The sequence below is a fragment of the Rhineura floridana genome, chromosome 1 (assembly GCF_030035675.1).
Source record: "Rhineura floridana isolate rRhiFlo1 chromosome 1, rRhiFlo1.hap2, whole genome shotgun sequence".
NCBI classification, from domain to species: domain Eukaryota; kingdom Metazoa; phylum Chordata; class Lepidosauria; order Squamata; family Rhineuridae; genus Rhineura; species Rhineura floridana.
In genome coordinates, this window is record NC_084480.1 from 268,940,401 (window position 1) to 268,964,107 (window position 23,707).

Here is a 23,707-nt window from a genome sequence, read left to right on the forward strand (position 1 = left end):
TTTGCCAGAGTTTGTGTTCCTTTTTATTCTCCTAAGTTTGACAAGGCTTCCATTTTTTGAAGGAAGCCTTCTTGCCTCTAATAGCCTGGTTCTGTGGTATATACTCCAGTTGAGCTTTTAATATTGTGTTTAATATTAATATTTTAATATTAACAGCTCCCAAGCATTTGAGTGATTTGACCCTCTTGACACTGTCTTTCAGCTTTTTTTTTTATTTTACCAATTCCCTCACTTTTGGGAAGCTTCCTCTTTTGAAGTCAAATATGACCATGTTGGATTTTCTTGGCAATTGGCCATTCATATATATGTTTAATTTAATAGCACTATGATCACTGCTCCCAATCGGTTCGACAATACTTGCATCTTGCAGCTGGTCCTGGGCACCACTTAAGATTGCCACCCCTCTGATCAGTTCCATGACCAACTGTTCTAGGGCACAGTCATTTAAGGTATCTAGGAATTTTACTGCTTTGTCAACTGGAACGCACATGTAGTCAGTCTATGTCAGGGTAGCTGAAGTCACCTATTATTACCACATTTCCTAGCCTGGATGCTTCCTTGATTTCTCTCACATTCCCCCTGAAAAAGCTTTTCAACCCAATGTCAAAGTGCTGGTAATGAATGGACTGAGATGCTAATGGGGGTGAATGGGTTAATTTAATTTAAAAGGGCACCAGTCTCCTGTAAAGTAGTAACATTACACAACTCTGATTTCTGTATGGCTCCCTTAACATTTATTCCAGGCTTGAAGACAACATTCCCTTGAAGAGGCTCTGGTATCCAGGAATAGTTTGTGAAACCCTTAACACCACCAGCACAGGGAACAACAAGTGATTAAGCAACACCTCAAGGATACATAGGAGCATGCTTTGAGAACTAAGCATTTTTAGAACTGTGCAAACTAACCATTTCTTGGAATTACTGTTCATCTTCTTTTCTTTGTCAGGCTCATATATATCATTAGCACAGTGGTTAATACAATTCAGTGCTTGATGTATAAGCCTAATTTGAAAATGAAAGCTAACAGTTGTAATGTGAGCATTAACAGCTAAATTGTTTATCATCACCATCTTGATAACCAGGCAGTACACTGCTGCATGTTTAACATGCTGATAGTTGATCCTCATAAGCAGACTTTGAACTAGCAAAAAAGCAATGGAATCTGTGACATTTAAAAGTCAGAAAGGCCAAAGTGACAAGTAAAGTTGTGTTCACAGAGTACAGAACAGATGCTGTACATCTTTCACCAGAATCAAAACAATGCAAGTAAACACAGAAAACTTGATACTAATTTTCCAGGCAACAATTATATGCTATGATTATAGAGGCAAGATCAGAGGCCTTATTATGTTACACAGACATGTTTATTCATAAGACACTTCCTTCAATCTATGTCAAGTGGACAACACTGTAATGAAAAATAGGGAAACTATACTTCAGTGAAAAGCATCAGAAAACCTAAATCCAGCAAACGTTCCACTCCAGTGACTCTCATAGAAGCTTGCATTGCCGCAGCACTCTGTCTAAAAGAAAGTTTGTCATAGAATCATAGAGTTGGAAGGGGCCTTGTAGGCCATCGAGTCCAACCCCCTGCTCACAGCAGGAAATCCACAGCTAGAGCATCTCCCGCAGATAGCTGTCCAGCCTCTGCTTGAAGACAACCAGCGAAGGGGATCCCACCACCTCCCTAGGCAGTCGGTTCCATTGCCGAACTGCCCTTACTGTCAAGAAGTTCCTTCTAATATCCAATCTGAATCTACGCTCCTGCAACTTAAAACCATTAGACCTAGTCCTACCCTCTGGGGCAGCAGAGAACAAATCTGTACCCTCCTCTATGTGACAGCCCTTCAGGTACTTAAAGAGTGTAATCATGTCGCCCCTCAGCCTTCTCTTCACCAGACTGAACATGCCAAGTTCCTTCAACCTTTCCTCATAAGACTTGTTCTCCATACCGGCTATCATCCTTGTCGCCCTCTTCTGAACCCGCTCTAACTTGTCTATATCTTTCTTAAAATGAGGTGCCCAGAACTGAACGCAGTATTCCAGATGAGGCCTGACTAATGCAGAATATAGTGGGACTATTACTTCCTTCGACCTGGAAACTATAGCTCTGTTTATGCATCCCAAAACCGCATTTGCCTTTTTTGCCGCAGCATCACACTGCTGGGTCATGTTCAACTTGCGATCCACTACAATTCCAAGGTCCTTCTCACACGCACTACTGCTAAGCCGGGTATTTCCCATCCTGTACCCGTGCATTTTGTTTTTGTGGCCTAAATGTAGAATCCCGCATTTGTCTTTATTGAATGTCATTTTATTAATTTCAGCCCAATTTTCTAGTCTATCCAGGTCCCTTTGGATTTTATTCCTGTCTTCCATTGTGTTAGCTATCCCTCCCAGTTTCGTATCATCCGCAAACTTCATAAGGCTTCCCTTCACCCCTTCATCTAAGTCATTGATAAAAATGTTGAAGAGTATCGGCCCCAGGACAGAACCCTGTGGCACTCCACTCGAAACCTCCTTCCAGTCCGAAGCAGAGCCACCGACGACCACTCTTTGAGTATGGTTTTCCAACCAGTTGTGAATCCACCTGACAGTATTTCCATCTAGTCCGCATTTGACGAGTTTGCTAATCAAAAGGTCATGGGGGACTTTGTCAAACGCTTCGCTGAAATCTAGATAGATGACATCTACAGCATTTCCACCATCTACTAGGCTAGTGACCCGATCAAAAAAAGAGATGAGATTAGTTTGACAGGATTTTTTCTTGACAAACCCATGCTGGCTCCTACTAATCACAGCATTGTCATCTAGATAGTTGCCAATGGACTCTTTTATTATCCGTTCTAATATCTTTCCCGGTATTGAAGTCAGACTGACCGGCCTGTAATTCCCTGGATCTTCTTTTTTACCCTTTTTAAAGAGCGGGACAACGTTTGCCCGTCTCCGATCCTCCGGTACCTCTCCCGTTCTCCAGGATTTCTCAAAGATGATGGCAAGAGGTTCCGAGAGTACATCTGCAAGTTCCTTCAATACTCTGGGATGCAGTTCATCAGGCCCTGGAGATTTGAACTCATTTAGGTTAACTAGGTATTTCCTGACTATCTCCTTATCAATCTCGAACTGCAGTCCCGACCGCTTACTGAGATTGCTACCGATGCAAGGTTGCACACTGTTCCCTTTTTGGGAGAAAACGGAGGCAAAATAGGTGTTGAGCAGTTCTGCCTTTTCCTTGTTATCTGTCAACATTTTGCCATCCTCACTGAGCAGCAGTCCCACCGTTTCCTTGGTCTTTCTCTTGCTTCGAACATATCTGAAAAACTCCTTTTCGTTGTTCCTCACTTCCCGCACCAGCCTCAGCTCATTCTGGGTTTTAGCTTTCCTTATGCTATTCCTGCAAGCCCGAGCCGCTCAATCCTCTTGAGATTGCCACCCATTATTGGAATGGTGTGGACTCAATCAAAGTTCACACCATTGTCTGCCACCACCACTGGCACAAAATGCTGTCATTTATTTCCTGATAAGTTGGTTTATTTGCATACCATATACAAGCAAACATGAAAAAGCCTTGAGCTGTTAATTTCCAGGCAATATTTTAAACTTGTACGCACAACTATGAGCAGCTACAGAACTATGCATAGTTGCAGTAACAAACCATGATGTTGTAAGATGCTTTAAGCTCTATGTTAGCCAACTTCAAAGGTAGGATTCAGATCTAAGCTAGTATTGTTTCAAATCAGGTGACAGTTTTAATATTCTTGTGTATACAGATATCTATTGATAGGTGAGGACCCTTAAGAAATTACTGGTTGGACAGGGTGGTGGAGGAAAATGTATTCATTGCTCCTTTAAAAAATTTTTTTGGGGGGGCTTCCTCTGAGCCCAATCTTATTCCTTGCAATAAATTTTGCAGTGAACAAATGGTGGACTGTCTCCAAGCCCAATTCCTCCTCTCCCCTTCACTCCCAGGATGAAGAGTGTGCACTGTTAGAAGGAAAGAAGTCTTCAGGGAAACAACCAATAATAAGAATCTTGGAGGAAGAACTTTAATAATGTAGGAAGGGGGGCTTTCTAGAGTTGTCCTGGCTAGTGGTCCATAAAACAGTTGACTGGGAGGATCCAAAGTTGTTCTACCTAGTAGCTGCTTGCATCAGCGAAAGCAAAGAAAGTTGTACTCACTTTCCCTCAACCAACAATTGATTCCCTTTATTACCACAATTATACTTTGATAGGGAAAGCATTCATGAGCAACTTTTCCCATGTAGCTGCTTGTAGTGGTAACACCGAGTTTTCACTATATTTCTGTTATACTAGAAATTCTGTATCCAGTAAGGCAGTGGCAAATTCATAAGGGCAGTCTCTTACTTTGTTTGGAGTATTTCCCTTAATAATATATTGCAACCATCAGCACAGATCTACATGTGTTGCCTTTCAGCTAGATCTGCTATTTCTTGTGGACATACATAGGAAACTAAGATACTATAAGGTAAGGAGCTTTCTTTGCTGAATTTACCTTCTTGGTTGTCATACTAAGACTGAGAGTAACTGCATTTGGGCAGAGCTTATGCAGGAAACTTAAACATGGAAATTCCTGATCCAAATCTCTGGTGTTGGCTGCACCACACACACGCGAGGCATATTCATATGCATTTCACCTTACCATGCATGATATATACCTACAGGATATAATTAAAAGCTGACACACCATCTCTCTCTCACACATACACACACACTTTTCCACCTCTGCCCCTGAACATGCATTTTTTCTCTTTCCCTTCTCTTCCTTTTATACTCCTGGCTTTGGGCTGCAACAAAACTACAAATCTTCCTGCCACCCTCCTTGTTAAAAAACAAGATCCTTGTTAACAAACAAAAAAACAAGATCCTTGTTAATAAACAAGGAAACAGGTGGCTGTGCAGCAAAGAGAAAGAGAGACCCCTTCAGCCCAAGTACTTCTCTTCCCTGCCTCCTCTTCCACTTTCTCTTGCTTGCTCGTTCTCCATAGTCGACTCACACTCCTCAATCCTTTCTATACACGCCTTCTCCCACAACAATAGATGCCCCTGGGAGCCAGTCGGAATGAACGGGGAGTGTGTTAGCTACTGAGAAGAGTCTTCTCAGAGGCTGACTAACCTCCTTTCACTCTGATTGGCTCCAATCAGCAGGAAAAGATGCTGGAGACTTAGGAACCCTGCTCCCACCTAAAAAATAAGGTGTCTAAGACCTCCTGGGACCTTCCATGACTTCTCGAGTGGCTGTATACTAGAGCCAGCATGGATTTTTCACATTCTGCAATGTTACATTGAAAATACCACTCCATGCCATTCTGATGTTTCTCATAAGCTCATTTCAAAACAAAACCTTACAAAACTTACAGTCCTGAACTTAGACATGCTTAACAAACCTTTAAATTTTCATGGCAATACATAAAACAGAGAGAATTGAGAGTTCAAAGTGCAAAATGAGGGGGGGGAACCAGACCCCTGTTGGACTTTTTTCTGTCAGTATTCTCATAATTTGTTGAAATTAATTAAAAATCAGCCATGTTCACAGACTACCTGTAATCCTATTACTGGCCTTGCCCCATACTCTATCTTCTGCAGTTTAAAAATTAAAAAATGCCTGCCTGATTTTTAATTAATTAAAGAAATTTAGCATTGAACTCAATGATAAGCCCAGGAATGCTCAGTAAGAATCAACTGTCAGTGTTCTGAAAGCCAGGCTCCCAGCTGCTTGGCTTGGCTAAACGGGGCCACACCCACATCACACCTTTATTTCACCTTAGACAGTCATGGCTTCCCCCAAAGAATCCTGAGAAGTGTAGTTTGTGACAGGTGCTGGGAGGAGACCCCCTACTCTCCTGACAGAGCTCCAGTGGCCAGAGTGATTTAACAGTCAGCCACTCTGACTGAAGCTCTGAAAAGGGGACAGGGCATCTCCTAGCTACTCGCAGCACCCGTCACTAACGATACTTCCCAGGATTCTTTGGGAGAAGGCATGACTGTCTAAAGTGGAATAAAGGTCTGGTGTGGATGTGGCCAGTGACAGCTTTGGTTTAAATTTGGATGGGAGACTACATGTGCCTGCTGTAGAATAAAAAGGTGGGGAAAACCCTGAAAAAGAATGATACTGTTCACAATGTTTTCCTTTCGGAAAGGAAAGGGGCTTTCCCTCTGCCCAGTGCAAACCCACCCAATCTGCTCCCGTCCCCCTCCTCGCCCCTCCCTCAGGTCAGCTTCACCTATCCTAAGCACAATTGAACAGAAGTAAATCCCACTGAACTCAAAAAGCATGCAAATAATCAAACCTGCCCTCCCCTGCTCCTCCCTCCTATCCCCTCCCCCCTTCCAATCCCTCCTTCCCCCTCCCCCTTCCTCTCCCCTCCTCCTCCCCCATGTTCAGAGTTACCTATCCTAACCATAATTGCAGGGGAGTAAATCCCACTGAACTCAGTAAGCAAGCAAATAATCAGACCTGCCTTTCCCCTCTCCTCTCCCTTCCTCCTTCCTCCCCTCCCTTCTTCCTAAAACAGTGGGAGGTGAAATATATTCCAGCAACACTCTATGTGTGCTCTATGTTTTTAACTGACCATGCTCACCTTTCCTTAAGTGAAGTGGTTTAAGCATAGCAGGCTGAAAACATGTCTTGGGCAGGCCAAGTTTGTTTTTTCCAACAGTCACATTCATTGCTTAAGTAGCAACATACTGTAATCAATCTGATTTTACATCAAACTGCAGTTTCAGATTCAACTGTTAATGTGTGCAAAATAGAAATAGAGCATAACCTCTAGTTTGAAACACAAAAGGCTGTCTTCACCATCATATGACATTGACCAATAAAAAGGCTTTGAAATTAATAAAAATAAATTTGACACAGATTTCTAGGATGAATAATAAGAGAAATATAATTTTAAGGTTAGATTCTCTCTAGAAACAGTAACACAGGGAAGAAGCAAAGTAAGAACATCAACAAACATACAAAAATGTAATTCAGTCTTGGTTCAGATATTTGAAATAAATTGAAATAAAAAGCAAGAGTTCCAACAAATTCCACTGTTTACATCTTTGCAGTAGTTTCTATAGTCACCTCTTTGCAATACTCTTCATACCTATCCAGTCCAAGTTGTTAATTCCAACTTTTGCTGGTATCAAAGAAAAACCATTTTCACCCAAGCAACCCACATAAAACTGATTTCATAGCTGACTGCTTTATGTCTGTTATTGTATTACAGAGCACTGAATAATTCCAGAAAGTAGCTTTGTTAGTCTTGAAGATGTCACAAGACTCTTGTTTTTGCCAGAAAAGACTCAAAGGTTAATTGCTGCATTCATTTTTATAGATTAGAGCCTAGTTCTTTATTCTTAATTGGCACAAATATGACTTGGTTGGTATTTGTGTGATATATACATACATACATAAAGAAAGAGATCTACACACATATGTGCAAAAAAGTATTGGGGGGCAGAAAGTCTTGAAAGGCAAGGGCAGCAAGGTGGTGACACTTTCGTGCAGTGCAACATTATTTACAGCAATGAATCACTGTCACTGTGATAGTACTAGTTATCAATTAATACTAATTAGCACAGGACAGCTAGACAGAGTTATCACAGTGATTGTTTAATTTTTAAAGACATTTATATACTGCTTAATTATTTGCATTTCTAAGCAGCTTACATAAAATGCAACACCACAATAATGTGTTTAGTCCATAAAAGCAGAAATCTGAAAACACTGTCCTTACCTTGTTCTTTGATTTGACGAATCTGCTTCACAGTTTCTTTCAAGATTGCACATTTGTCAGGTTTGAAGTTAAAGTTGTCAATATCATTAAAATTAGCAAAGATCAGCTCTGCAAGCTCTTCTATGTATTTATTCTCTTGCTCACGATTACGTTTTTCAGTGCTTCTTTTAGGACTAAAAAGAATTTTTTAAAAAATGAAAACATTTGAAAACTGACAGCCCAAAGTGGAAAATACAACTATTTAAAAAGTGGCAAAAAGTAGAAAAAAATCAACTTTCATTTCTCAAACAGAAATATTTCATTCTAGAGCATATTTTAAATCTGCAAATAAAACATGCTACACATAGGTTTTACTTTTTAGTGCACAGGTGGCTTTTAAGGGTAAATGAATAATAGAATGTTTAACATCACTATAAACTTAACAAAGACACTTTACAAGCTGACAGGATCATGTTGATTCTGGAGTCCCCAAAGAAACCCCCTCTTCACCCATCAGCTGAATAATGCACAAAAGAAGTTTACCATCTCAGCTGAGAAACTGTTGATTCTTGCACATTCAAATCTATTTGTTCTAAGGATATGATGTTGTAAATTGGGACTGCAGATAATTTAAACTGTAATATCCAAGGCTATAACTTAACTGTAGATTGGGAATTTTAAACCATTGTATTTCATAGACTTCTAGGCAAGGCTACAGTTCCAGAACCACAGCATTCAAGTACATAATTAGGACTGGGTATAAAATTTAACATCCCAAGAAACAAGAGTTCTCATTTTTGACAAAATGGCTAGCCATCATGGCTGCAAACAGTTTAGATTCTGCAGGCAATGACAAGTAAAAAAACAGAAGTTTGATGAGGTAGTGAGGCTGGATCGAATTCCCAGTAACTGAGGGCTGAAGTGCTCAAAATGGCTTTTTATATTTCCTCAAGGCTTCACAGGTTATGTAAACAAAGGCATTGCTTGATTTGCATAACACACGCATCAGAGAATTTAGCTTTTCTTGTCATAGATTTTAACTTTAATTTTTGTGCAGCATACACACACCACTGCTTATAGGGAAATAAAGGTCTTAAGGACAAAAAGATCAAGAAACCTGTCCTGACAGATTCTTCTCCCTCAAATTTTACCACATAAATCAAAATATAGCAACTGTTTTAAGCAGATCACACTAGCAAGGTGCACAGTGCCAAAACTAACTACAGAACAGACCACTCATTTCCTTGAGTTACTGTGAGTTAATGAAACTGGTGAAAGCAAAGACCTCCAGGATCATTAATCAGGTCTTAACTCTTTATTTACAAGTGGAACTAGCAACAAAATGTTGCAGAGTGGACTGCGAGTGCTCTTGTTCAGTATTCCATCCATCCATACCTTAGTTTAGGATATTCCATTCCACACACAACCCAATGATTTTATGTTCCTCCCCACAACCGACACTCAGCATTCTGTGGCCAATGAGAATGCTCAGTTTCCACAGGCTGTTTGGGATTTATTATGTATGTATTTGCTCCTTTAGTTCCCCCCAACAAGCATGCCAAAACCTTCCTCCTGTTTTGCAGTAGCCCCATTTTGGCTACATAGCTATCACCAACTCAGTTCATTATTAGTATATAGCCTCGCAGCCTAACCTATCTGACAGGGTTGCTGTGAGGATAAAATGGAGAGGGGGAGATATATATATGCCTCCTTGAGCTCCTTGGAGGAAACATGGGATATAAAACCAATAATAAATAAATAAGTGAGCTCTATACAAATATGTTGCAGCACAGAATGTTCCTGCTCAGGTTTACAGCCAGCCATGCCCTTTTCCACTATGCTCCATTCCATTCCACTCCCTCCAGTTTTCCATTTTTTTCTAAACAGACACCCAGTGTTTTGTGGCCACTGAGCATACTCAGACCTCACAGGGCTGGTTTGGTGCTCCTTTTCTCTTTAGTCCTCCCCCTCAAAAAAAAGTTGTTTGTATTTATTTATTTATTTATTTTTATTTATTTATTACATTTATATACCGCCCCATAGCCGAAGCTCTCTGTGCATAGAGGCTGATACTTCTTCTCTGTATGTGGATGATGCCATTTTAGCTGCATAAGAATTGGCATTTGGATAATTAGTTTGTTATTAGTACAGAACTATGTACTGCCATCCACATACATGCTCTTTTACAGTGGTTCAACCTCGCTCAGTCATTGTTTCCTGAGCCTGGTACAAACCTGTGGCACAGTCCCATAATCCCATTTGGAAAAACTGGATGACTGATTAGTGTCCTTTAGCTCTATTTCTTTAAGCTTCATACTTTTCTGGCTGCCTGACCTGTATTTACATTCAGACAGGGTAGTATGCCATGAGATCTAGTACCAGTTCTTCTATTATTCATTATTGTATTTTATGTATTTATAACCTGCCTTTAAAAATATTTTTCCCCCAATGTGGCTATGACCTCTGGAGACCAGAAGCCTAAGCCATTCACTTGCATATGTTCTGAGGCCTGTAAATCCTATCAGCAGAAGTGCTTCAACTGACCCAGAGACCCGAACGTTCTTCCGTCTTGCTGCCAGTCCATTAATACACCCTGCTGTTGCCTCCTGCACCTGTTCACAGGAAATGCCAGCAAGAACTAAGTACTTCTGGGACTTTTGAGAGAGTGTGCTGCACATAGAAGCATGCTGTTTCCCTGTTTCTGAAGCTAGAGGTCCTAAATTTTCCTCATGACAGAATTTTGTTTTACTGAGAGCCAACTCCATTCTAACATCTTGTTATCCAGCTCAAGACAACAAGAATACAGACTGTAGGCAGCTTAATATCTTGCCAGGCAATTTAAGTACTTGCGTGTTAGGGCCACATGTAACATTGCTCTTTATATGCAAACATTGTGACACATATTACACTACAAAAGTGTGCCAATTTGTCTATATGGGTCTATAAACAACTGTATAGAAATTGTAATCTATAATAACGACTTAATAATGGTGAGGCAAAGTGAATATATATACTACACACATTTTGCTTTTTATTGAAAACCCTTTAGCTCATCAGGTTTTATAAAAAAAATGCTAACTAACCTGGGTCCAAGTTGATCAGGACATTCCTTACGTTTCCTTGACTCTGCCCGGGCTGGGTCAGAGGAATTTTCACCAATCCCACTCATCTTAAACACATATCAGCAACTGAAAGAGACAAAGCATAATAAAATGGCCTGAATGAGACAGCTTTTAGATTCTATAGTTCTCTAAGTACTTTATCTTTCATTAGTCATTTTACCCCACTCCTTTAATAATCCAGGTGCTTTAAAAGATATTTTTACTCACACTGCGAAAAAACTTCTAGAGGTGTTTTATCAGAAAACAATTGAGCTGTTTCTCTTTCTCTCTAATAAAAATTGAAATTTATAATCCCTTAAGTCCCTTAAGTGAATTGGTCATCAGAATCTCACCATGCATGATTTTTGAACCTTGCATTTTAAAAAAACCTACTTCTATTAGGATGCAACAGTCTACAGAGAAGTACAGAACAACTGTATATATATATTTACTGAATCTTTGGACCTATCTTAACTGAAATCAGCTGTTCTCTGGCTTTCTACGAGATCATATACACACATTTTTAAAATGTTTTTAAACCCTTTTTAAATATGTTTTTAACACTTTTTTAAAAAAATGTTTTTAACGTTTTGTTTTAATGTATTTTAAGGTCTGTTTTTATGATGTTTTAAAGTGTTTTTAGTGCTTCCGTTTGCCGCCCTGGGCTCCTGCTGGGAGGAAGGGCAGGATATAAATCAAATAATAAATAAATAAATGCTCTTATGCTAATGTAAATGTACTGCCTTCAAGTCGATGCCGTCTTATGGCGACCCTATGAATAGAGTTTTCACGAGGCTGAGTCAGTGACTGGCCCATGGTCACCCAGTGAGCTTCATGGCTATGTGGGGAGTCGAACCCTGGTCTTCCAGGTCGTAGTCCAGCACCTTAACCACTACACCACAGTGCTATATTCATCATATACCAAGGCTTCAAAAATTCTGGGAGGGGCACCTCCACTGCCTTAGTGCCAACTGCAAGTCAAGCCTTTTATTGCATCTTTTAAACTCTCTAATCATAAGGAAGCAATCTTTTAATCTGAGCCAACTAAGCCAGTAAAAAAATATACCCCAATCAGAAACAAACTGCAGTTAGTATACAACTGTATCAATTTTATACACTATAGAAATAATATAAATTACACTACAGAGATATACACACACTGCCATTTGAACAAGGGAGTGATTAAAATGGATACAAAATACTGACGATGACAAGTCTTAGAAAGATCTAAAGCACAATGGTTTATAGTAAATTTAAATTATTCTTAGTAATTTCTTCATAGGCCTCCAATGTGTTCTAAATCTTCAATAACCTCAATAACCCCTCCAAGATAATAAACTGTCTCAGTAGTCCTAAGCATCATTTAGCAACCTAAGTAGAAAGAGGTCCATCCAACTCCATAGCTGAGCTGAGCGAGCAGCCCAGTGTATCATATATAGCAAAGTGTACAATAAACTACACTCTAGTTTGCAGATTTATTTAATATTAAACCAACCCTTCTAAAGCAAGTCTGCTTAAGACCCACCATGAAATCTGTGCACAGTAGTAAATATGACTGCTTACAGTACAAGGGGAAACTTTCTCAAAAGTGCTCCTCCTTCCTAAAAGTTCCCAGAAGAGGCATTTTGTTTTTCCTTTAATTCTGTATAACAATTCTGTAGTCAAAAATTCACACTGCTAATAGAGTGCAACATTATCCTTCAAATGGGATTGTCCAAAGTCTGGATTTCCAATCTGTGTGGTACAGGTGAGCAGTTTCCTCCTTCACCTGTGCCTTACCTCTGAAGACTTTCAGGGTGGTCTCACTGTCTGATATAAAACACAGGCAGATTCCTTTTTTTGCAAATTCTCAAATACTGTCCTTGCTTCATTTCCCCTTCAGAATAAATCTGTACTTTTGAAAACACAACACAGCTCTTTCTCAAATCATATTTCCTTCTAGCAAGCATGTCATGAGGAAGACTTATCAGTCTGACATTTCTAATGAGTCAAATATTCTGTACCAAAAAGCCTGGCATTTAGTGACAAATTAAAAATGGGAAAACAAAAAAGGACAATCAACAAATCCAATTACAAAGAGCTAATGAAAGTTTGCAGCAATGTAAAGTGTGAAGTACAATCTATGATTTCACAAGGTTTAGTAGCTATCCACATTTTTTTGTCTAAAATAATATTTAAAGATGGGTTTTGCGATAACTGACCATTAAACAACTACTTTCAAGTCCATCACAATGCCCAAGTATGTTTTTCAAATACATGGGTACAGAATCACTGACCTGAGTGACACAGCAACTGTGCCATGATCAGAATTTTCCTCCTTTTGGTTTTTTAGTTAAAGAACATTCAAGCTGTGTCTGTGAAACATAATGGACTTTTGAAACACACATACACACTACAGCAGGGTATAGAAATAACTAGTCTGTTAAGACTGGTAGTTGAAAGAATAATGAAACTTAAGGTCATCCATGCTGTTGCAGTAATCATAGAGCCATGAGGTTTGCACTCACATGCACTATCTCTGACTAGACAGGAAGAGAGGGAGCAAGGGGAGGAGCAAAGTCTGCATAAATGAACAAGCAAGTATTCCCTTTAAAGGAGGAATCAGCAGAGTAAGAATAGATTGTATTTCAGTCTATAACCACCCACTGGTTACATGCTGTGCCGGCCACACCCAGCCACCCTGGATCCCAGGCCATCTGGGGAAGGGAGTTCTGGCCATAACACAGATGTACCCCTCTGGTATCTTCCCCCCTTTAAGACTATGCTGTCACCATATAAGGGTGTGTGTGTTCAATTTGATTATAGGCTGCTCCTTATTAACCAGCCTAATAATAACTATAATAAAACCTGGGTCTCCTCAAAACCTCTTGAGGTAGTCCAGTATAATGGGTTCAGGTGTGAGTGGTGAAAATAGGGAAAGACCACACCAATTAAAAGTTTATTAAAACAGAAAGAAAAAAATATGAGACTTGTGGAAAGATATGCAATACAGAAAAATGCCACCATGAATGTTGTAGAAAAAATACAGGAAACCCAGAATATCCTTTTGGACAAATTACAGAAAATCAGTATGTTCCCCTTTGGAGCAAAAACCAAAATAAAACTAGATAAATACAATCCCCTTGCCCTAGGCTTAAATCACTAGACTCACCAGGCTCTCAGAAGAATCTTACTCTCGAGTAGCACCCTTTGTTCCTTCTAGGCTCAGCAAACAACTGCCTCAGACAGATAGCCAGACATCACCATAAGACAAGCCTTGTTGTAAAGAACTCGATGATGACTACACCTTAATAAAAACTCTCCTTGTCAATCATATGCTCCACCCCAGTAGGTCACAGCAAGTCATGAATGGTCCAGACTGGGATGTGATTTTCTACATATCTGCATTGGTGGCTCCTCTGCCTTGATAGTTGTGACCCCAGGCCAGGTCATGTGATCAGCCAGACCAGGTCATTTGAGCTTGATAACCCAATAACTACCTAAACAAACAAACAAGTACAAACATGTATTCCCATATTATACACAAAATGGAAATGAACTGCCTTCAAGTCAATCCTGACTTATGGTGACCTTCTGAATAGGGTTTACATGGTAAGCGGTATTCAGAGGGGGCTTACCATTGCCTCCCTCTGAGGGTGAGAGGCAGTGACTGGCCTAAGGTCACCCAGTGAGCTTCATGACTGTGTGAGGATTCAAACGCTGGTCTCCCAGGTCATTGTCCAGCACCTTAACCACTCATTCATTGGTGATCACTTGAGGCCGAGTAAGATTGTCTTCCAGGGTAAGGTCTTTAACAGTGGGTCCGTAAGTGACTGTGGAGGCCAATTCTGGATCCACACAGCCTCCCACAGTGAGGACATAAGTTTCCAGATGGAAGATGGTCACGATGAGGATTTGCTTGACATGCCTTCTGCTTAGCTCATTTGTCCCTTTCGCCCTGTATTCGTGCTTCTTCAAAGTCCACAGCACCTTTGATAATGGCCGACCTCCAATTGGGACGCTCATGGGCCAAGGCGCCCCAGTTCTCGATGTTTATGTTACATTTTTTTAGATTAGCTTTGAGAACTATACCACACTGGCTCTCTATATTATACACAGCATTTCCTAAAAAGCAAAGTCCAGGAGAGCAAAAACCAATTCTTTTACACATGTATTGATGCTTTACTCCCAGCAAAACAGATGCGGGCAATAGTACTGGGGGAAGTTATTTAGCATCCCCCCAATGCCATTTTTCAGATCTAAATGCCCTCAGGGCTATATTTATCTTGAGGAGACGGGGGGGGGGAGATGTTTGCAAATAGCAGCCTGTGGGAAGATTTAGAAATGAGGCAAACCACGCACACAAAGAAAGGTTAACCCCTCAACTTGCTTCTTTTAAATTTAACAGATATGCAAAATCCTGTTCATGGATATCCTGCAACACATCTAGTTCCACCCAAAACACTTCATAGTTTTCACATTTCTCTTTTCCCAGCTCCTATCACAATCCTATTCTCCCCCCCCCCAGCCCTTTGGAAGATTTGTTTATTTATTTTATTTCTTTATTAGATTTATATCCCACCCTTTCTCCCAGTAGGAGCTCACACACATTTGCTATTCTCTTTTGCCAACTTTTCAGTAGGTAACCTTGGGAAAGTTGCTTTTCTTTAACCTAGCCAACCTCATACAGTTGTTGTGAGTCTGAAACATGAGAAAATAAGCCATATGTAGGTGAGGAAGATATAAAAATACATAGATCATTGTGTACCCAAACAAGCCTAAGTACGGCTCCTTATGAAGCTAATAAAAAGGTCACAAAATGGTTGCCCTGGGGCCATGGCATGAGACAAAATTAGAGAGTAATCATAGTGAAGCTTTTCCTATAATTATATTTCAATAAAAGAAAATGCTCAACCTATTGAATTTCTGCCTGCCATACAGCTGTTAGAGGCAGAAGAATCCTGTTTTCCCCCTAGTGCTAATTCTAAACCAAAGCCTAGGCTGCCATCCTGCACCTGCTTAATGAGTAAATTCTTAGTGAGTCCCTAGTCTTTAGCTCCTGCAAAGCAAAAAACATGCCTAAGCTTCTCTGCAAAGTTTTCACATTTGCGTTTTGGGGAGAAGATGCATTCTGGTTGCTAGGGGGGAAAAAAGGGCAAACTAGGGCGGAAGAACTAGAAAATAAAATATTTATTGAATTACCTAATTTCTGCTTACCCCTAGCTATGCGCATCAAAGCTAAATATGTAATGTTTTACAACCTCCAGGCATTATTAAAGCTCAAACTCTGGCATGGTTTCAATGGAAGCAAGTTCCAAACTTGTGGCTCTGCTACCAAGAATGCTCCTAAGCACCATCATGGTATAGACATGGAACACAGATGATACTTAGAGGCAGTGGTGTAGTCATTCAGCGTCTTGGGGGGGGGTCTTAGACCCCTTACATTTTTGGGAGCAGGGTTCCTATGTCTCCAGCATCCTACAAGCCAATCAGCTATGAAAGGAGAGCATGTTAGCTACTGAGAACAGTCCTCTAGCATGCTTCCCTGTCCCATCTTGCTGACTGGAGCCAATCAGAATGAGAGGAGGTGAATCAGCTACTAAGAAGACTCTTCACAGTAGATAACACTCTCCCTTTCATGCAGAGGGGCTCCTAGGGACATCTGTTGTTGTGGGAGTTGGCCCACTGGTTGGCCAGTGCGAGAACAGAATGCTGGACTAGATGGGTCTTTGGTTTGATCCAGGAGGCTCTTATGTGAAAGTCACAAATCCAACTGTAAAACCAGTTCAAAATAAACGTATGGTATATTTAATAATAATAATAACAACAACAACAACAACAACAACAACAATAATAATAATAATAATGGGCTAGGATAGAAGATTTACATATGGTATACAGTCTGCATCTGTATTCTAATTGTTTTAAGATGCTTTTACACACTTTTAGACATTTTGATTGTTTTATCGCTTGTGTTTGCCACCTTGGACTCCTTTGGGAGGAGAGGTGGGATATAAAATCAAATGAATCAATAAATAAGGAAGATAAATCCTACTGACAGCATCAACAACTTTCTCCCAATGTATTTGTAAGCTATCCTGTATTACATAAATAAATGTGTGTCATGTTTTTTGTGGTATATAAAGTTGTATATATTCTAAAATAAATATTGATATTCAACCATTGAAAACCAATTCATTACCAAATTTCATCAAAGTTTAGCTAATACAGTATTTAATCTATAGCCCTGTTATTCAAATTCATTGTGAGTCACTTACAGCTTCACTGCTGCTGGAAGTCATCTTGCTTTGCACTCCTCGCTGTTCTATGCTAAACAACCGTTCCAAAAGATTCTTAAGAGTATATTTGTATTTTAAAGTTTTCTTTAACATAGTAACTTCTTTTAGAAGCAGTGTATATCAGTATCTTCAATTTATATTTGATAATTTTAGTGTAAGGATCACTGTACAAGTTGACACAAACCTTGCTGTTGTTGTTAAATAATAATAAGGGATTTCTTAAATAGAAGAATTTGACATATTGTATTAATTGAAGAGATGAAAACGGCAGATATGAAAGTATAATTCCCATAATCCCTTTTTACATCAATCCATCTACTGCCTTCTTGACTTTATTTAAGCTGGTGTAGTATGGTGCCTATGGCTACAATCCTGTGTAAACTTGTTTAAAATAAATAGCCACTGCTATTTATTTCTAAGTAAACATGAGTAGGATAGGGCTATGTAAGCCAGGAAATCTTTAATTCAAATCATGCCTCAACCATGAACTCACCAAGTGGTTTAACCATGATACTCTCTCCCTCTCCTCTTAACAACCCAGTCTTCAATATGGGGATAATACTGACCAGAAAATGAAACAAGAGCTATAGAATCGCAACATTAGCTTTATTAATATTCACAAAGAGGCAAAAAACCTTGCGGTTTAAGAACATACCTATAGCCCACAGCTATTCTATCAAACTTTAAAAAGCAGGGAAATTGGGCACCTATAGTGAATGCACCAGGGGAGCAGGAGACCTGAACTCCTCTCTGAGATATTGTACTGCCCTACAAATTGGTCAAAATGCAAACACCAGAGGCACATGTTACCAAATTCTTCCAAGCTACACAGGAAGTGGATTGGACTGTGAAAGACCAACCAAAATAGTGTTTGCATTTTGACCAATTTGTAGGGCAGTACAATTATCTCAGAGAGGAGTTCAGGTCTCCTGCTCCCCTGGTGCATTCACTATAGCTGCCCAATTTCCCTGCTTCTTAAAGTTTGATAGAATAGCTGTGGGCTATAGGTATGTTCTTAAACCGCAAGGTTTTTTGCCTCTTAGTGAATTTCCCTGCTTTTTAATCCGGGAGGAAAGAAATGGGATCCTGTCCAAGTTTGCTGAGAATGGATGGATCATTTGCATGCTTATTGAGTTCAATGGGATTTACTCCCCTGCAATCATGCTTAGGATAGGTGAAACTGACCACAGAGGATGGGGAGGGGAGGAGGAGGAGGAGGGAGGGAAATGCAGAGGGGAGGACTGGGAGGGGAGCAGGCAGGATGGGGAGGGGAGGAGGACAGGTTTGATCATTTGCATGTTTATTAAATTGAGTGCGATTTACTCCCGTGCAATCATGCTTAGGATAGGGAAAACTGACTGGGGGGGGGAGAGGGAGGGAGGGCTGGAGTGGGCAGAGGAGGAGGAAGGGAGAGGAGAGGGGAAAAGCAGGTCTGATCATTTGCATGCTTATTTTCAATAGGATTTACTCCTAATGCAATCTTGGTTAGGATAGGAAACACTGACCATGGGGGAGGAGAAGGGGGAGTGGGAAGGAGTGTATTGGAGGGGGGCAAAGGAAGGTGGAGGGGAGGGCAGGTTTGATCATTTGCATGCTTATAGAGTTCAATGGTATTTACTTCCGTGCAATCATGTTTAAGATAGGTAAAACTGACCATGGGGAGGAGGAAGGGGAGGAGGGGGAAGGGGAGGAGGGGGAAGGGGAAGGAGAAACAGGGGATTGGAAGGGGATGGGGAGTGAGGGGCAAAGGAAGGGGGAGGGAAGGGGCAAGAGGAGGGGATAGGAGGAAGGAGAAGGGAGGGTGGGTTTGATCATTTGCATATTTTTTGAGTTCAGTGTGATTTATTTCTATGCAATCATGTTTGAAAATGAAAATGGACTGCCTTCAAGTCAATCCCCACCTATTGCGACCCTTTGAATAGGGTTTTCATGGTAAACGGTATTCAGAGGTGATTTCACCATTGCCTTCCTCTGAGGCTAAGAGGCAGTGACTGGCCCAAGGTCACCCAGTCAGCTTCATGGCTGTGTGAGGATTCGAACCCTGGTCTCCCAGGTCATAGTCCAACAGTGACCCAGGGAAGGGGCAGGGAGTGGGAGGGGAGGATATTGGGTGGGTGGGCACTGGGCAGAAGGGAAGCCCTTTTCCTTTCCAAAAGGAAAACATTGTAAACAGAATCATTCTTTTTCAGGCTTTCCCCCGCCTTTTTATTCTACAGCAGACACATGTAGCCTCCCACCCAAATTTAAACCAAAGCTTTCCCTGGCCACATCCACACCAGGCCTTTATTTCACTTTGGACAGTCATGGCTTCTCTCAAAGAATCCTGGGAAGTGTAGTTAGTGAAGGGTGCTGAGAGTTGCTAGGAGACGCCCTGTTCCCCTCACAGACCTTCAATCAGAGTGGCTGACTGTTAAACCATTCTCTCAGGGGAATAGGAGTCTCTTAGCACCCTTCACAAACTACACTTCCCAGGATTCTTTTAGGGAAGCCATGACTGTCTCACATGAAATCAAAGTCTGGTGTGAGTGTGGCCCCCGATTAGGCAAGACCAGCAGCTGTGAGGCTTTTAGAACTCTGAAAGTTGGTTCTTACTGAGCATGCTCCACGTTATCATTGGGTCCCAGCCAAAATTTATTAAATTAATTAAAAATCAGCCAGGCATTTTTTAAACTTTTAAACTGCAGAAGATGGTCAGAGTATGGGGCAACGTCAGTATTAGGATTACAGGTACTCTGTGAACATGACTGATTTTTAATTAATTTCAACAGATTATGAGAACTCTCAGAGAAAAAAGTCCAAAAGGGCTCTGAGATTTCTCTCTCTCTTTTTAGACTTTGAACTCTCGATTCTCTCTGACTGTTTTGTGTATCGCCATGAAAATTGACAGGGTTGTTAAGCAAGCGTTTCTGAGTTCAGGACTGTAAGTTTGGTAAGGTTTTATTTTGAAATGAGCTTATGGGAAGCATAAGAATGGCATGGGGGGTATTTTCAATTTAACATTGCGGAATGTGAAAACTCCACGCTGGCTATAGCATACAGCCACTCTCCTGGCTGTATAAGTAAGTTGTTCTTACTAATTCTGAAACATTTGGGGACAGTGGAACTATTTTTCATGAAAGAAGTATCATTTTTACTGAAATTAAGAAGATGCCCTGTCTCATAATGGAATGGTCTGGTAAAAAAACCAAAAACTACAGTAGCCTTTGTGCTTAAAGGATTTTAGTTTTTTGTTGATTTAGGGTTTAATTAATCAAGTAACAGACCCAGTTAAGTGCCTCTTCCAAACTTTATGTTTGTTGTTTACCCAATAAAAACAGTCAGGAGATTATTAGCTAAATAATGGTATGAAGATATGGTTTAATGATCTCTTGAATGGCAGTAAAGAAAATAACCCCAATAAATGTGTGTGACAATGTTAAAGATATATCTTAATAACCAAGGTGAGGAAAGTACTTCAGCAGAGCTTTTAATTTCGGGGTCCGTAACCATTTTGGACCAGAGGGCACATTTCAAAAGAGAGTTCTGGGGGCACCAGTCACAAAATGGCTGCCATGAAAGCATTGCATAACACAAAATGGCTGCCATGGGGATCATGGCATAATACAAAATTAGAGAGTAGTTGTGGTGAAGCATTTTCCATAATCATATTTCCATTCTAGAAAAGGCTCAACCTATTGAATTTCTGCCTGCTATACTGCTGTTAACAGCACAAGAACCCTGCTTTCCCCCCAATGTCAACCCTAAGCCAAAGCCTAGGCTGCCATCCTGTACCCACTTACCTGGAATGAAGGCCGATTGAACACAATGAGACTTACTTCTGAGTAGATATGTATCCCATTATACTGTAAGTTAACTATACAGTGAATTCATGAATCCCTGGTCTTTAGCTCCTGCAAAGCAGAAGACACGCCTAAGCCTCTTTGCAGAGTTTTCACATTTGAAAAAAGAAGGGCAAACTATGGACTAGGAAACCAAGGACTAGGAAACCGACAGAAGCAGGAAAAGTGCACTAGAAAGGAGGGCAAAACAACAAGTCTTTAGGACCCCAGCGGTTCCTAATGTCTCATGTCCAAACAACTCACTTCTCAATCACAGCTCTGACTGCACTCATTGGCTAATAATACTGACAGGCAGGAGCAGCCAAGCTGGCTCTTTTCACATAAATCACTTAGAAGGATGTACATTTTGCTCCAAAACATTCTTTCTAGGAGGGCTAGAGATTTATTTTTTAAAAAAATGTAATCTCAGATTTTGGGCCCCACTGAATGCCTTAGCAGTCACCATGGCACCTGCAGGCAACAGGCTGTAACCCCTGTTTTAACTGATTACTTAAATTTTCCTGCACCCCCATCCAACACACCAGTAAGTCTTACATTTTAAAAAAGTAATGTCTCTTTTTCTCTGAATGTTAAAATGGGAACTGTAACACAAAGGTTATCTGACTAAAGTCTCAAGATGCAATTACAGTTACTGAGAACAATCTGGTTTCCCCCAGATGTTAGGTAAAAGGACAGAGCTAGAAAACTGTTTCCATTCTCTCCTGTTATCAGTTACAAAACAATAGTTTCTGTTTTCATTCTGACAGCACATCCTAATTCATATCCTCTACAAGACAACACCATAGAATAGTATGAGAAGAGAGGCTTAACCCTCCCTAACAAGCAACTATAATCTTGTAGATAATCTTGGAGTTTTAAGTGCAAAAAATTCAAGGAAATAAATCTCAACATACGCACACAAGCAAAAGCAGAACAGATCGATGATACAAATGAAGCAGTCTACTGCTTCCTCATGTTTAGTCAGTCCATCCATCCCCTACCACGATGCTAGCAGTTTGTAGTTAAAAACAACTCTGCTTGCAATTTTCAAATTTCGGTCCCTGAATTTTTATTCAGTGTTTGTGTCATCAAAGCTGTGCCAATGCATTTTAGCTTTTGCTGGATGGTCCCACAAGTCCTGATTTAAATTTAATACCCCCATATTCAATTTACATGCAATGGACTGGGAGGCCATTGGGCTTGATGCAAGGCCTTGCTGTAGGAAGCTGCATTAAACTGATTAATCTAGAGCAGTGGTTCTTAACCTTTTCCACTGCCAGCACCCCTTGAGTTTCCAAAACATGCTCTTGCACCCCCTGAAAAAATACAGTTCATTTTTTATTTATAAATGACAGTTTTCCAAAATCTTTGGTTGTATAGTTAATTTTCTGCTTCTATTTAAATGAATTTTTAAAATCTCTTGAACAACACCTCGCACCTCTAGAAAAAGTGTCTCGCACCCAGCTGTCACACTTGGAGGTTATGCCAGGCTTCCCATAATGTATTTGTCAAAAGGAAGGAAGGAAATCCCAATTCCCAGTGGTTGAATTAAATTAGTTCCATCTTCATCCAAGTCCCTGCCTGATTGACCACACCAGCAAAGTCATGCATGCCCATAGCCAGGCAAATAATAATCAGGTTTCATTTTGTTGAAAGCTGCGATGCATACTGGAGCAAATGCTGGGAAGAGTGGATTATACCAGGCAACCAACCTAGAAGCAGAAAATGTATAAAGTAGGGTGAAGAAAGGAAACAAAAACAATGGTGTGGGAAATACGAGGCTTAAGATTAAGTAAAAATCAAAAAGTGCTATGACCAGGTCATATTTAGAGCAAACCTATTGAAACAAATGTACTTAAGTTAGTCATGACTGTTAGTCACTAAACCTTTACACAAAATAAGAGACTCAAATTTCCCAAGTGTTCCTCTGTATGCACAACAATATTGTACAAATCACACCATAACTAATTTCTTTGTACTATTTATTGCAACAGAAAATACATGCCAGTTAAGATGAATTCTCCAATTTGAGATGTAATCCTGCCAATGTAAACATTACATCCAATACCATTAATGTTTTATAAAGAACGGTCTATAAATTTCCTGAAAATCTCACTGGTTTTGCAACATCTGTAACTACTCAAAACCTCCACTCTACACAATCGTCACTATTCATTAAATGATATAAAGGTTCATTGCTAACAGCCTGTCTCTACAGATATAGAAGTACACAAAGCCTGCCATTCCCTACACTGAAGGTAAAAATGTTATAAACAAAAGTATGATGTTAGCAAAGGAGTAGGTACCTATGAGGAGAGACAGCTTCTCTCTCTTTCTCTCTGTCACACACACCAAATCAGCTAGCAAATGAAAGCTGTGCATTTACCAAAGACTGCTGAAATTTTTTTAAAAAATAATATAAGAGTTGGATTTAATAAATAATACATAATAATAGATGTATTTTGACAACTGCATCCAGGCCTAAGATGGCCAACTGGTGGTTCTGGATTGGATCCAAACCTGATCTACAATGAACTAGACACAATACTAGCCTAGTTTTAGTAATCTATCATACCTCAGTCATCTCCTATTTGGACAACTACAGCGTGTTGTGCAAGGAGCTGCCTTTGAATACAGTGAGGAACTTTCAGTTAATTCAGAATACAGCAGCAAGACTGCTAAATGGGACTGGCAGTAAAAACATATCTCACTGAAGCTTTACCAGCTTCACAGGCTTCTAGCTTTTCCCCCAGGCCCAATTCAAAATGCTGTGTTTTTTTTAACCTTTA

At 40.2% G+C, this 23,707-nt stretch overlaps 1 protein-coding gene across 15 annotated transcripts in view; it reads right to left on the reverse strand.

Moving 5' to 3' along the window:
- Positions 1–23,707, reverse strand: part of NCOA2 (nuclear receptor coactivator 2) — a 211,312-nt gene that overhangs the window by 79,304 nt on the left and 108,301 nt on the right. For all 15 annotated transcript variants that reach the window (XM_061601097.1, XM_061601069.1, XM_061601050.1 and 12 more), the window contains 2 exons: positions 10,805–10,909; positions 7,743–7,915 (listed from right to left, as the gene is read on the reverse strand). In XM_061601097.1, the coding sequence (XP_061457081.1) occupies positions 7,743–7,915; positions 10,805–10,890 (259 nt within the window). In that variant the 5' untranslated portion in view covers positions 10,891–10,909. The remainder of the gene's footprint in view (positions 1–7,742; positions 7,916–10,804; positions 10,910–23,707) is intronic.